Here is a 14,194-nt window from a genome sequence, read left to right on the forward strand (position 1 = left end):
TACAAGTGTCGAAGTGTCAGTCTTGGAAATAACAACTCCTCGTGGCACCCTGTGGCACGCATATTGCGCCGGTTACTGCTCCTGACACCCCGTATCGTATTAATTAATACACGAGTGTGATAAATAACAGGAATGTAAGGGTAAATATTTAATAAATTGTTTATATAGTAGTTTGTTGAATTGATTATTTTATTTTGCAAACACATTGATGCTTATTTTAAGTTGTTCATGGAAATAAAGAGCGTTTGAAATAAAGATTGAAACACCTAAATGATCTAATACTTTAAAATTACGTTCACGTATAGTTTAAAATACTATGCAACCGTATATAATTTAAATATTCATGTTGAACAATGTTTTCCATCTCATTATTTTCTCATTTGCCTTAAATTTGTTAATTTAGTGTAGATTTATTGGACTTTGCGTGCCTTTTCATGACTTTTCGTGCCTTTGCTAGACTTTGTGTGACTTTGTAGTGTTTAGTGTGACCGGTTGTCTGTGCGTAATCAAGTGGGCTTTTATTACTAAATCCAATTCATCACAAGTGAGTTTATGGCAGTATTGTCTAAAAGAGATTGCTTGTTGAAAGTCAATGACATCGCTGCACGTTTTTTAATGAAATGACGAACAGCCACATGTTAGAATTTTGAATTTGTTTTGCTTTTCTTGTTTCTTTAAATCAAACAAGGAATTCTCAATTTGGACAGACACTCCATCTGTCTCATTTAGCACAGATAATTCTGTTTCTGTACAGTCTGACTCATAGTTAATGTCTTCATCAGAATCTGACGAGCGCACTTTTTCATTAAGTTCTAAAACATCGCTTGTAATATTATCCATTATAATGCTTGGTGGTCTGTTTTGAAAATAAAGTATGTCAACCAAATACAGATCTTCAATAAAAATATCATTCTGGCCCTGGGAGATTTCATATGGGATCATGCTTGCTGAACTTTCTTGTGACATATTTACTATTTAAATTTTAAATAAGTGCCCAATTGCATATGTGTAACCAACAAAAAAGTTTTCGTAGCTATTAAGTATTTTACTTCTGATTTAACAGTTTCATTTTCAATGTTCTCTAAATAGGACACTTGGTTACCAACATTAATGATTGTCAAGTTTATTAAAAGATCTTACCTGATTTTAACTAGGATCCTTCAATTGAAGAAATAATTGTCAGAATTGATTGACAATTTATTCCAGAGGAACTCGCAAACAAACGGTGAACAATGTCAATGCCTTATTACATCACGCCATTTTTAGTAAAAGTAGGGTCGAACTAAAACCCGGACCAATCTGCGGACGATATAGATTATATAGTGATCTGCGGACCATATAGACAAAAAAAGCAATCTGCGGATGATATGAACCAAAAAGGAAATGGGAGACGATATGGATTGTAATTGAACAATTGTTTCGTAATTGTTCACGCGTTATGTTTTGGTACTGGAATATTTGAAAGTAAATATTTAATTATTGTGCTATTATTTTAGACAATTCACATTTTTCATAAACACAAACACAAGTAGGTTTAATGGTTTAGTAACAATACATTAAAGAATTACAATCATATACATCATTAAAGAATTATAATGTACACAATGACAAGCTGGCATATATTACTATAGAATGTTAATGCATACATAATAGAAAGGTGAACATGATAAATAATGTGTAATAGATATGAACAGGTACTTTAACACATTCACAAGTTATTGCATGTTGCAATTTTTGCAAACAAAACAGTACAGAATTTACAATCATGTACATCATCAAAGAATTATTATGTACACAATGACATTAGCACGCATATATTACTATAGAATATTAATGCATTTACATGTATAATAGAAATTTTGAATTAATAATGTGTAACAGATACCAAAATGTAATTTAGGACATTCACAAGTTATTGCATGTTGCAATTTGGGCAAACATATTGCACATCAACATTAGAAATGTCCGATGGTGCATGAACACAGTGCTTGTGAAACCAGTTCGAGCATTTGTCGCATTGAACTTGATCTCTAAACAGGCTGGTAAATTACAAATACAATATAAATCAATTGTTATTGACTTTGATTTATTTTTGCGTCGAACACTGATAGTTTTACTGGTTGTTGGAAATTCACTTATATGTCGGAATCTAAACAAGACAAAAGATGTTCTCTTAACTTTAAGGAATTAAATATCAAATCAAAACAAGTTTTTTTCCTAATACACAAAAATGTGTCGTGCGCACGTGCATAAAGACCACAATCGATGATATTTTTTTGTTTTGCACTGACAGAACTAAGATATTAATGTTGTCTTCGCCTTCACCATAAATTTGCGCCAACTTTATTATGACAGTTTTTTATTAATTGGTTTTAAGGGAATATGCTTTTGCCATTTATTTGTTGTCTTATCAAATTGTGGGACCTTCTCAGGTCCTTGAAGGCCGCCAATGTCATTCCCCAATTGATTTCTTAAAAGCTTATTGACTGCCTCTATATGCTGATAATGTAGTTTTTCGTTGTTTGTAATTTCATTTTTGTCATCTACAGTTAATTTGAGGTTTTCGTTCCACAATAAAATGATATTATGTGGACTGCTATTGCGACTGTCGCTGACATCAATACATGTGTTAACAGATTCTATCTGTGTAAGAGGATTTTTGTGAATTGTTAAAAAATGCTTATCATCATTCGCTAGTTTAACATCATTTTCGCAAAATTCTATCAGGCTGTCATTTCGATGGTCGCTCAATTCAATAAATTGATTTATTTCGTCTATAGTTGACAGGTCGGGTATTTTCTTAAATTTACAGGGGTCTTCTGTAGGGGATAACTCGAGTTTTCTTTTCTTTCCACTTGTGCAATAAGGCGTTTTAATAATTGATTCTGACATTGACGCATCAAATAACGATCTATGTACATCAACGATTGGTTTTGAGGCATTATTAGGTTAATGGAGGACGCTAGCATGTCTTTTTTTTAAAACTATTTTTAATTATAGAGCCGCATTGACTTGAATATCGCCATCACCCTTTCTTGCATGGACCTCTACCTTTTGATGAGGTCACTGGGGCTAATAATAGATTTTCCATCACACTTTTGTTACAATTTCTCATAGCGCCTTCAATATTTTACTGATCTCTTACATATTTGGCATGTAGGTACCTTGCATGGACCTCTACCTTTTGAATGAGTTCTGAGGTCAAGGTCACCGAGGCTAATAATTGATTATCTGTAGTTTCAATTCGCCTTATGGACTTATCCATCTCCTTTTCTAAATAAGATATATGAACTCGAGTTTCATTCAAATGTGTATTCATCTTATCTTCGGTGCTTGATACAAGTTTGGCTGTTTTATTCAACGTAGACTTGAGATTTTCCTTAAATTCGGACATCTGACCTCGAAAGACGTCAGATGCATTCATTAAAACGTTCATATCGGACTGTACGTTCCACTTTTCAGCAAAGCATTTAGTCATGACTGTGTTGCTGCCTTCTCCTGCTCCAGTCCGCATCTCAACAGATGCGACCTCTTTCAGGTGACTGTCAATATTTTCGAGTCTCTCCTGGACAGAGGTCGGTTTCTGATTAAAAGAAGCCACCTCACTGAACTGCTGATTAGTTGCGGTAATCGATGTGATGAGATCCTTCATATGTTTTTTCATGACATCTTGCTCATGTTTGATTATTTCCTGCTCCAATATGATGTTGTCTATTCTAGCAGACAATAGGCCATAAACCTTGTCCCATGCTAACTCACACTGTCCGCCATAGGCAAACAGAGTTACCGATCCAAATAAACAAATCAGAGGAGACATTTTTCAAGTCGCTATATTAAATTTTCAATGCTGTCTTATCGTATCAATTCGGTCTGGGAAGTCTGCTGCTCTTACGCATTTTCACATGCATTGCATATTAATGTGTATGCAATTTTATATATAGATTCTATCTGTGTAAGAGGATTTTTGTGAATTGTTAAAAAATGCTCATTATCATTCGCTAGTTTAACATCATTTTCGCAAAATTCTATCAGGCTGTCATTTCGATGGTCGCTCAATTCAATAAATTGATTTATTTCGTCTATAGTTGACAGGTCGGGTATTTTCTTAAATTTACACGGGTCTTCTGTAGGGGATAACTCGAGTTTTCTTTTCTTTCCACTTGTGCAATAAGGCGTTTTAATAATTGATTTTGATATTGACGCATCAAATAACGATCTATGTACATCAACGATTGGTTTTGAGGCATTATTAGGTTAATGGAGGACGCTAGCATGTCTTTTTTTAAAACTATTTTTAATTATAGAGCCGCATTGACTTGAATATCGCCATCACCCTTTCTTGCATGGACCTCTATCTTTTGATGAGGTCACTGAGGCTAATAATAGATTTTCCATCACACTTTTGTTACAATTTCTCATAGCGCCTTCAATATTTTACTGATCTCTTACATATTTGGCATGTAGGTACCTTGCATGGACCTCTACCTTTTGATGAGTTCTGAGGTCAAGGTCACCGAGGCTAATAATAGATTATCTGAAGGTCAAGCAAGGGGAGCATCCATCTTTTTTCAACGATACTTGTTTATTTATTTTGGTACGACACTTTTGCCTAAGTTCTGTTAAGTTGTAAACTTTTTTGTCATCCGGTTGTGGCATGCCGATTGCCATCATCGCTGAAATCAATTAATCCTCGTAATTTCCTTGTAATCTTTTTAACATAGCATTGAGACTGTCACTTTCTAACTTTCTATATCTCTTTCTAACAGAATCCATCGTGCTGAACAGTTAACAATTGCAGATAAAATACAGTCATCAAAATATTTCAGAAACGATTAGCTCCAGTTTATTTTTAGCTCATCTAATGTTTCATCAAAGATTGTTCGGTTCTCACATTGCAATAAAGTTTGGATATTTGCCTCATACACCTATCCTATCCTCCATTGTACCGCTGTGTTTTAGAACCCAAAATTTCACATCATTGAGTATGTGAACCCAGCAGTTCACGACCTTTGCGTTTTCCAATGTTGTCTCAAATGCACCTTCTATTGCTTGCTCTTGGTCTGTCACAATCATTACATGCTTTGAATCTAAATTTGGTATTTGTTGTTTTAAAATGTCAACGAAGCTTTCGTGGCAACTTTGGAACTTTCGTTCACGTATCATAAAAGCGATAGGTAGCACAGGTGCTTCTTTAAACATTTGGTGCTGAATTGCGATTGTAGACACCTAAAAGTCACCAAGATTAAACGTTGTGTCGCAAAATAGTTCAGGCGTTGTTTTTATACTTAGAACATAACCGTTTAGTTGCGATAGCAATAAATGCAAAGAATACATTTAGTCGTGAGATAGTTTGTTTTTGTTCTTTACCTTTAATTTCAAATTTTGAAGTTGCTTCAAATTTCTTGGGGCGCTAACACCCTGCAATTATGTCTCTGGCGATAGCTCAGATCTTATTTTTTCCAAAATGTGTTTCGGAATTTCATTGTTAATGACGGAATTTTTTTGTTGACCCATTACAGATGGTTTTGTTCACTGTTGTTTCGCTTCCTATTACCATAGGGAAGTGCTTGATATAGACTTTTATCACCATAATGTAGCTTGTGATTGGAAGACTTCTTCTGTTTTCTTGGCTGTATTTTCTTGGTACTTTCAAGCAGGGCACAACACAATTTAGAGTCAGAGTGTTGGGGAACCCTGATGCTGGAACGTTTTCACTGGCGTATCATCATTTTGATGCATGTTCTCTCCCTGTCCAAAAATAATGATGGAAACACACGTGTAACCCAGAACCATTTGTGTGCTTCACAGACACCTTTCCAGAAGTCTACATCAAAGTCAATGCCACACATAGCATGTCCATGATGGGTATTCACAAATAAATCACAGTATGGTCGATCCAAGATAGCCATTTGACCCTGCATTTGATAAAAGTATTGATGTTTTTTGTCAAACATCACAGGTCCGTTTTCATCATACAGTAAATATTTCACATTGTGAACAGTTGGTACAGAATCCTTAAAACTTTCAGGACATTTTATTTCACAAAGGCCTTTACTGTAGCACACACAATCCACTTCCAAATCTGCGCTTGCTGCAATGTAAGGTGCATCTGCACAAGCTGATAGGCCAGAGTCACATATGAATTCTATGTTGGTGCTTACAAATATTAAGTTGCAACCAAATATTTTGATTTTTTTGATTAAAAAAACATAAATTTTGTTTTGAAATATTGTTGCACGCCGGCTGCTCTGTTTTCTCGTCAGGATTGTAAAAACGCACAAACAAGTCATTTAAAGCTTCACGTAGCTTTATGCTTTAACGTAACTCGTAATGGGTATACTGTAACAACAGTACAATTTTCTTCAAATGTATATAACCTAAAAACTCTCAGAAAACAAGTCCTGCTATCACAATGAAACCCTCGTGCAACTGTTCAACACTCATTCAACACTATAGTATAAGTTTTAAAGAATGATAAGCTACTTACATATATTTACGAAGCAAGTCACTTTATTTGTTAGGTATTTAAGACTATTATATTGTTGTACTTATTATAAATGTGAATTCAGTATAAGATAATTATTTAGTATTTCTTACAAGTTTTCTTAATATTTTTAATCGATGTATATACCCTTGATGTTATGGCTTGACTGAAATGCTTAACAAAGTTTCTGGACCCTTATATACTGGGGCGACTCAAAAGATTGGTGCCAAAAAGTGGGTCAGTGACCAAAAACGTTGGTCATCGTGACGTCGATCGACCATATAAATGGTCATGAACGCTCAAAATGACATCACACAAAAATACACAGCCATATTGGATTTTGAACAAAAATTAATGTAAAACAAAATATGGGCGCTTAGAGAGAGGGATACACCACTTTAAACAAGTATTAAACAGAGATTTCATCATAAATAACCTGCTTCATGCCTAGTTGAGTCGCTGCAAGAAATAACTAAAATGTAACCACAATCCAACGCGACAAGATGGCTGCGACAAGATCATAAATGTGAGTGATCTGACAATAACATACGAAAAATGTAATAATGTATGCATATTAAAATAGGCATGCAGCGAAGATGTAAAGGTATTGTCACGACTCTGACTTTTGTGAAAGTAAAATACTTTCGGAAGCGGTAGCGAATCGTGTCAAAATAAATTTATTTTAGTTAAGAAGTGAAAAATAAACACTTTTTGTAAATTTTGTCAAACATACATGTATCATTTATTATTTTCATCATATCACACATTTATGAACATAATACATTCATGTCAATAATAACATTATGTGAGAAAAGTTAGAGTTATAAGTTTATAATTATGTTAAAATTCTGCAAGTTCCTCTGTTATATTCTGCAAGTTTTTCTGTTATATTTGTATGTTATTTCTTTTTCTTATGAGGTTGTTAATTACAAACCATTAACTTTCAAAGCTTTTGTCTTTCTTTTATTCTCCTATTTTTGCGTTACCACCTACCAACCCAACCGTTCTGGTTAGAGTGATTCAAACTCAGAACTTCTGCTAAGTATTAGAATGTCATAACGTGAACAGCAGAAGACTGACAGAATCACCAATAATTTTGGATTGTTCAATGAAAAATATAACATTTCACTATGTATTAACAATATAATATATAATACTACATAAATTATCTGAATATTTGCTATTTTAAATGCAAATAGTATTTTAAAACAATAAAAATTAATACAGTATAAAAACAGTTGACAGCAGATTGTTTACTTAATAGTGACGTCATTCTCGGCTACAACGCCACCTAGGGTTAAATAACACTAAGTGAACATGTGTACAATAACTTTACAAAAAATTTAAATTTAAACTCAAACAATGGCGTAGCTGGTTATCCAGGTAAATTTTGTCTGTTATCATTAGATTCTCATGCAATACTATAGCTTAACTGCAGACGTCATTCGAAACTTAGGTTAAATATCAAACAGTAAATAAACATTACCCCACCCACTAAGGTATACATGTGTTACAGTATATTCACTAAACGTTATTATAAAAAAGAAGTTTACAATGAGCAAAAAACTTATACATCGTAACAATGAATTTTGAAGTTATAAAACACAGAAAGAACAACAACAACAACAAAAGTAGAATTTACAGTTAATGGGTCGAATGTTTTTTAACGGCAATGTCTTTTGTTTTTGTATGCTTTTCTGTGAAATTAACAAGTTCACATGCAAATTTAATCATGGCTGCTTAAATATTCAATACATGAGTGGTACAGCAATTGGTAAGTTAAGTTAAATTCAGAATATAAACAATTGTTAGATACTTTAATGTTCCCATATGCAGGGCATATCAATATCCCCTTGTCTTTTTGGCAATACTCCCGTTGCCACACTCAACTGGTAATTGTAACAAATACTATAACAGTTTCCTGATAAACATCTTATATTAAGACAGAACGTTATATGATTTAAAATAAACAATCACTAACAAAACACACTTTAAACAGTAAAACAACAATACATCCTTTTGGAAATGTTACATGGCTTTGGTAGTTTAGTTTGCCGCGTCAGCACCTGCTCCTTCTCAAGCTTCTTAACAGTGGACCGCCTTTCCAGGTCTGAGTTGAATCGTAGTATTTTTATGTCATCACTAATCAGACCCAGTTTGTTATTGATTGAACGCAATAATCTCCGCCGTGTTCTCTCTAATGGCCTTTAGAATCTCCCTATTATCCCTGCTTTATTGATTGACCAAGACAGTGAAAGCTTGTCTTAGCACCTCGTTTGATGATGAGCTAGCAGCTGGAACATCATTGTCGCACTTCTTGGCGGGGCTAACGGGACGCTCGAGTTTCACGGCTTGCCTCAGATTTTCTGCGGTTGCAGTGGTTGCTGGAGAACATAAATCCTCAAGGAACAACTCGGCAATGCCATTACCCAAAAATTCATGTTCGTCTATTAACGGGGTGCTCTTGCTCTAACCGTTGATGACTGTGTGAATGTTATTGGAGCGTTCTCTCTCTTATTCTCTTACGTCGGCATTGGGAAGGGGATCGTCGCTGGCCACAGGTTTGGGGCTGGTGCCTGAATTGCCAGAATGAGCGGTGAGTGACTTGGTAATCTTGCAACACTAATCACTTAAATTTCCACAGGCTTCTCTACTTGCTTAAACGCAGACACAGGAGCTGAGGTCAAAGGCGTTGGCAAACTACCGGTAGCCTGAGACATCCAGTCGGGTAGGACTACTTCCTCTGCGTCTTGTTCAAAGATACCTTCTGAGTCATCTTCTAGATCGCCCTCATCCAAGTCCATTAAGTTGTTTACCTCGATGGGCCTTTCCGCTTTTCTCAGGATTTGTGAGAGATCGATTACTCCTTCTTGTTTGGCCTCATCGACGTAACACTTATACCGTGTTATATGTTAAGTTAAATCTGCCACTTCCGTACAGCGGAAGTTGCACAATCCGCAAGAAAAAGGGGCTTGGTCCATCGGCACATGGTGCTTCAGGATATGGCCAATCAATCTCCCTTTCCTGTTGGTTTTCCCGCACTTTTTGCACCGGTATCTACGCCTGGGGCGCTGCAGCGCTTGCACCTTAGGAATCATCTTTGTCTGAAATTTAGTAGTTCTTTTGTAATAACTTTGACTATGTCTATGAAATTTAATAAGAGTTAATATTCTTTCACTCGACCACTGTCACATAGGCATTGATTTGTATGTATCTTCACCGTTCTCAACTTAATGTCATTAACATAACATTAAGTTTCAGAATATAATATCCACTGATGGTAGGCTGGTTTATGGTTTCTATGTTTTTAAAATTTTCCTCCGTGCAGATAACGCCAATCTCGGTAGTATCCCCGCTTTGCATGGCTTAAGCTTGTTGTGGTGTACAACCCTGGTTTGGCCTTCTTTGTTTAGCTTGATCGTAAAGTTGATCTCGGAGAGTTTCGCTGTTACAAGATAGGGACCATCGTAAGCCTTTTCCAACTTAGGGTTGACGCCGACATTCCTAGACTCATGCAGGCACCAGAATATTCCCTCTAAAAGGTGTGAAAGTTAGTGTTAATTTCAGACATTTTCAAACTCAGTCCAAATTGATTATTTACACTACGTCTAGCTTGATATCTGCCTTCTGCCACACATCACCATGATTAAAAGTGTGACACACTACTAATATTAGTCCCAGGCAATACAACGTGAAACACTGTGGAACACGGTGATGTCGCTGTGACAATCTCTAAAAAAAATGTTGATAAAAACTCGTGCGCGGTCGTTATCTGGAAATGGATTTCACGATTGACTGCGGGGTTGCCGCTGGACCACTGCGGTCTTGGTGGTGTTTGGTGAAATAGAATTTTAATTTTCTTTGGTAGAAATCATGCTTTTCGATATGGCCTTCATCTCCTTAAAGTAGATACCGATACGTTCCTTGGTCATCCCATTGTGATGGTTTGTGATGGTTGCCTCATAACACAGGGGCGTAGATAACCTCCCAACATTGGGGGGGCGGTCCAGTTTCTGTACTGGGAACATAAAGAGGTTCGTTTGAGAGGGTTGTCCTCTCCCGTGGTTCCGAAAAAAATTACAATTACAATTAAAATGGTGCGTTTTTGGGGAACTTTCATGTTGATATAAATGTTATTGTTTTCTTTCCAAAAACTCTAATTACAACATAAAATTAAGTAAATGTTTATGTATTTTAATGACGGAGTTTTACAAGTGATATGAAAAATAAAAACATTAACATTACATTCACAACGGATATATTTTATTACTGATGGACATATTTAACACCTGAAAATGGGAGAGTGTTATAAATAACCACATGAAAATACACAACAACCAATACAATATGACATGATAAGTAAAGAATGTATCCACATTTCGAGCACTATCAAAATACTGAACCAGGATGAATAAATATTATTAAATTAAGTTAAATAAACAAAAATTACGGATAATTCATTTTTAAGCCACAATTTATCATGCACTGTTCGCGTAATGTTAATGCCAAGTGTCACATTCTATGAAAACTTCCCGAAGATAGTTAACCGTGATTCATTCACACTGACGAACTCATTGGCAACATCTAACAAGTCCATTGCGTCGGTAGCACACCTGTGCACGTGGAGCGTCATGAGGTGGGTGAGTCTCTCCTGTGTCATAGACGTCCGGAGGTACGTCTTCAGGCGTCTCAGGCCGGAGAAGGACCTCTCGCTGGTGGCGTTGGTGGCGGGCATTACCAGGACGTGGCGGAGGACGCGCATCACCTCCGAGAAAAAGAGGCGAGACTCAGGAGACAAGTCGCGGAAGAACGTGACAATGTCCGTGATGGTCTTGACCTTCTTGTCCCGTACGGCGACCTGGTACGTCTCCAGCTGAGTGGTGAGCGCCTGCTCGTTGAAGTCGTCCCTGTAGAAGTCCATCACGCTCCGCAGATGAGTGGTGTAGTCACCACCACAGGCGCAGCACACCAGAAGGTCTTGGAGGGATCTGTAGGTTTTGTAGCCTGGCTGATCGAATCTGTCCTTGATACACGCGATCACCAAATCGAATGCTTCAAAGTAGACCTGGCGGTACCGATCACGTGCTGTGGCTGGATACCCGTGGGCCCCGGTTCCAACGTCATAGCGTTTCGGCATCTTGCGTCGCCTGGGAACCACTGGCTCTCCTACGTCGACGTCATCGAGCTGGCTGTTGACGTCAACCCAAAACTTGTCGAAGGCATCGTCGGAGCGCTTGCTGGTCAATGTTTCCACTGTCATTGAAGCAACTGCCTGACCCTCTGATGCGGACATGTCCTTCTGTTGTAGGGTGCGGCTCAAGTTGTCTGTATGTCGCAGGATGATGTAACCCAGATGGACACCAAAGAAGAGGTCGAAGCTCTCCATCTGGGACCGCACGCCTACTATCCTGGAATGGATCTCCGAGTCTTTGGTCTGCTCGTAGCAGGTGTCCCACAAGGTCTGTAACACAGTGTAGTTGTCTAAGACACTACACAGGCTTGCTGCACGCACTGTCCATCTCGTGGGGCACAGTACACGGAAACCAGGGGTATCGGGGCTCATCTCCTCCTTCAGGGTCTGTAAGGTACTGTCCCTCTTTGGTGAATACTTAATCAGTTTGGAGACTTCATGCACTGTATCCATGGTGTCGCGCAAGAGCTTGCACTGACGTACACAGTCCCCAACGGCCAGATTGAGTGCATGTCCGTAGCAGTGCGTGAACACAGCTCGCTCCTCCTTTGCTAAGATGTTGGTCGCCACACCACGCTTCGCTCCGGTCATGTTGCTGGCCCCGTCATAACACTGCCCTCTGCACTGGCTCAAGGATAGGTTCATTCTTAGAAGAGTGTCTTCTATGACCGACGTCAGTGTAGTGGCGTCAATGGAATTTACTTGGTGAAACCCAACAAAGTCCTCGTGCACATTTAAGTCCTCGTCCACGTGTCTGAAGACTACCACCACTTGTTCTCGGTTGGACTTGTCTGTTGTCTCGTCAGCCATGATTGTGTAGAACTCGTTTGTCTTGATGTCGCTGGCCACTTTACGGAGGATGCGCAGTGCCATGAGCTGGAGTATTTCATTCTGGATATCAGGGGCGACGAACTTGTCCCGCTTCCGTTCCAGCCACGCGAGAATAGAGCTGTCCGTCTCCCCGTGGTGTTGTAGCAGCTGCATGAAGTTCCCCTCATCGTCGTCGTGCCCACGTAGCGCGATGCCCTGGCGTGCGAGGAACCGTATGCTGCGTAGGATTTGCAGCAGCTGCTTCCGGTTGTCGGCCTTCTCCTTAGCGTGCCCCGCTGACAGCATCTCCCCCACGTCACGCGTCGTGGCGGGAAGCGTCACCAGTCGCTCGACCGCCTCCTTGTGGCACTCGCTTTTTTCGTGCTTCCGGAACTTCTCGGTACCCGCTTTCCATTTGGAGAAGCCATCACTGATGAAGCTGCCGTCCACCTTCGTGTTGCCGATCTTGCCCAACTTCTTGGCCGCCATGCAGAGGTGGCAGAACGCAAGGTCCCGGCTCTGAAAAGAATAACATTGTAATAAATTTTGTGTTAAATATTAATGATAATAATAAGAAACATTATTAAGCAACATTTTTTTTTACAATACGAGTATTTTTTGTATGTTGTGCCTTTTTTTCTAAATTTCGTTTGTATTTAGATCAACGTTAGGTTCAGAAAAGATAAGAACGATCGCAAATTAAAATTTAATACTAATATACATACCTCATCGTAGTGGAGCCATGTGAAGGAATCAAACCAACAAGATTGGAATGAACGCTGTTCTGGCTTTTTCTTCCCGAATGTACGCTTAGGAAACGCAAAATTTCGAGGCTGATTAGGAATACTCATTTTGAACATTAAACAATTACATATATGATATTGTTTCAATGATTTCTAATCAAATAATAACTGATGTACTTAGAGAACAAAAATATTTTCAAACTAATGAATGTTTTTCACGCGTATTTGATTGCAGAGACTGTTGACATGATACTAATGGTCATTACTGTCTAATTCCTGGAATGTTCTGCAGTCTGAGATAAACAGTGAAGACATTAGCACTGACAGTGTGTTTATGATTCAAGCAGTTTCGAAGAAGGGTTGTTTTGCCAGGCAAGTTAAATAAACATTATAGTGTCTGAATAATGTTGCCATCAACATTAAGAGGTTCCAACCATCCCATTATTTTACCTAGGGGACACATGGCTTCTGCACTGACGGCGCGTGATTACAAAAATACTGGTTTTGGGGCGGCGATTTTTTTGGGATTTTACATTTATTTATATAACGATACTAGCCGAAATATTGGGGGGGGGGCGGCCGCCCCCCCTGCCCCCCCATTATCTACGCCCCTGTAACACAGAAAAGAAAAGCTTTAAACAGGGTCAACACATACAGCATTGGACCTCCTTCTAAAATGGCTTTCCTCTTTACTTCGCTTATACATCCACAAACCTAAAAAATGTACTTTTTTTGAACCCTAAGCTCATCTTTGACTCCGTCTCAGTTCGGATAAGCTCTTTGTCTTAATTCAGATAAGCTCTTGTTCGACCTTAAGACACAACCAGCTTTGTTTTCCAAGGATCTTCCAGCCTCATCTCTCATGCAATTATAATGTACTCATAGTAGATATCTTTAAAACAATGCTTTATAACTAATTAACAGATTAAACTGAATAAAAGGGCTTTTGTTTCCATTTAAAGAGTT

The 14,194-nt window shown here is 38.1% G+C and overlaps 1 protein-coding gene and 1 long non-coding RNA gene across 2 annotated transcripts; one reads left to right on the forward strand and one right to left on the reverse strand.

Annotated features, from left to right (window-relative positions):
* Positions 1–1,109: 1,109 nt before the first annotated feature.
* On the forward strand, positions 1,110–6,192 carry LOC127867660 (uncharacterized). Its single transcript, XR_008043598.1, has 2 exons — positions 1,110–3,206; positions 4,504–6,192. It is a non-coding gene; the product is annotated as an uncharacterized LOC127867660 (long non-coding RNA).
* Positions 6,193–9,396: 3,204 nt separating this feature from the next.
* Positions 9,397–13,741, reverse strand: LOC127869830 (zinc finger MYM-type protein 1-like). Its single transcript, XM_052412489.1, has 3 exons — positions 13,211–13,741; positions 11,052–13,004; positions 9,397–9,588 (listed from the first exon to the last, which is right to left on the reverse strand). Exons 1-3 carry the CDS (start codon positions 13,343–13,345, stop codon positions 9,397–9,399), a joined length of 2,280 nt encoding a protein of 759 aa, XP_052268449.1. The 5' UTR covers positions 13,346–13,741.
* Positions 13,742–14,194: the final 453 nt, after the last annotated feature.

Source organism: Dreissena polymorpha, chromosome 2, assembly GCF_020536995.1.
Source record: "Dreissena polymorpha isolate Duluth1 chromosome 2, UMN_Dpol_1.0, whole genome shotgun sequence".
In the NCBI taxonomy this organism is placed as follows: domain Eukaryota; kingdom Metazoa; phylum Mollusca; class Bivalvia; order Myida; family Dreissenidae; genus Dreissena; species Dreissena polymorpha.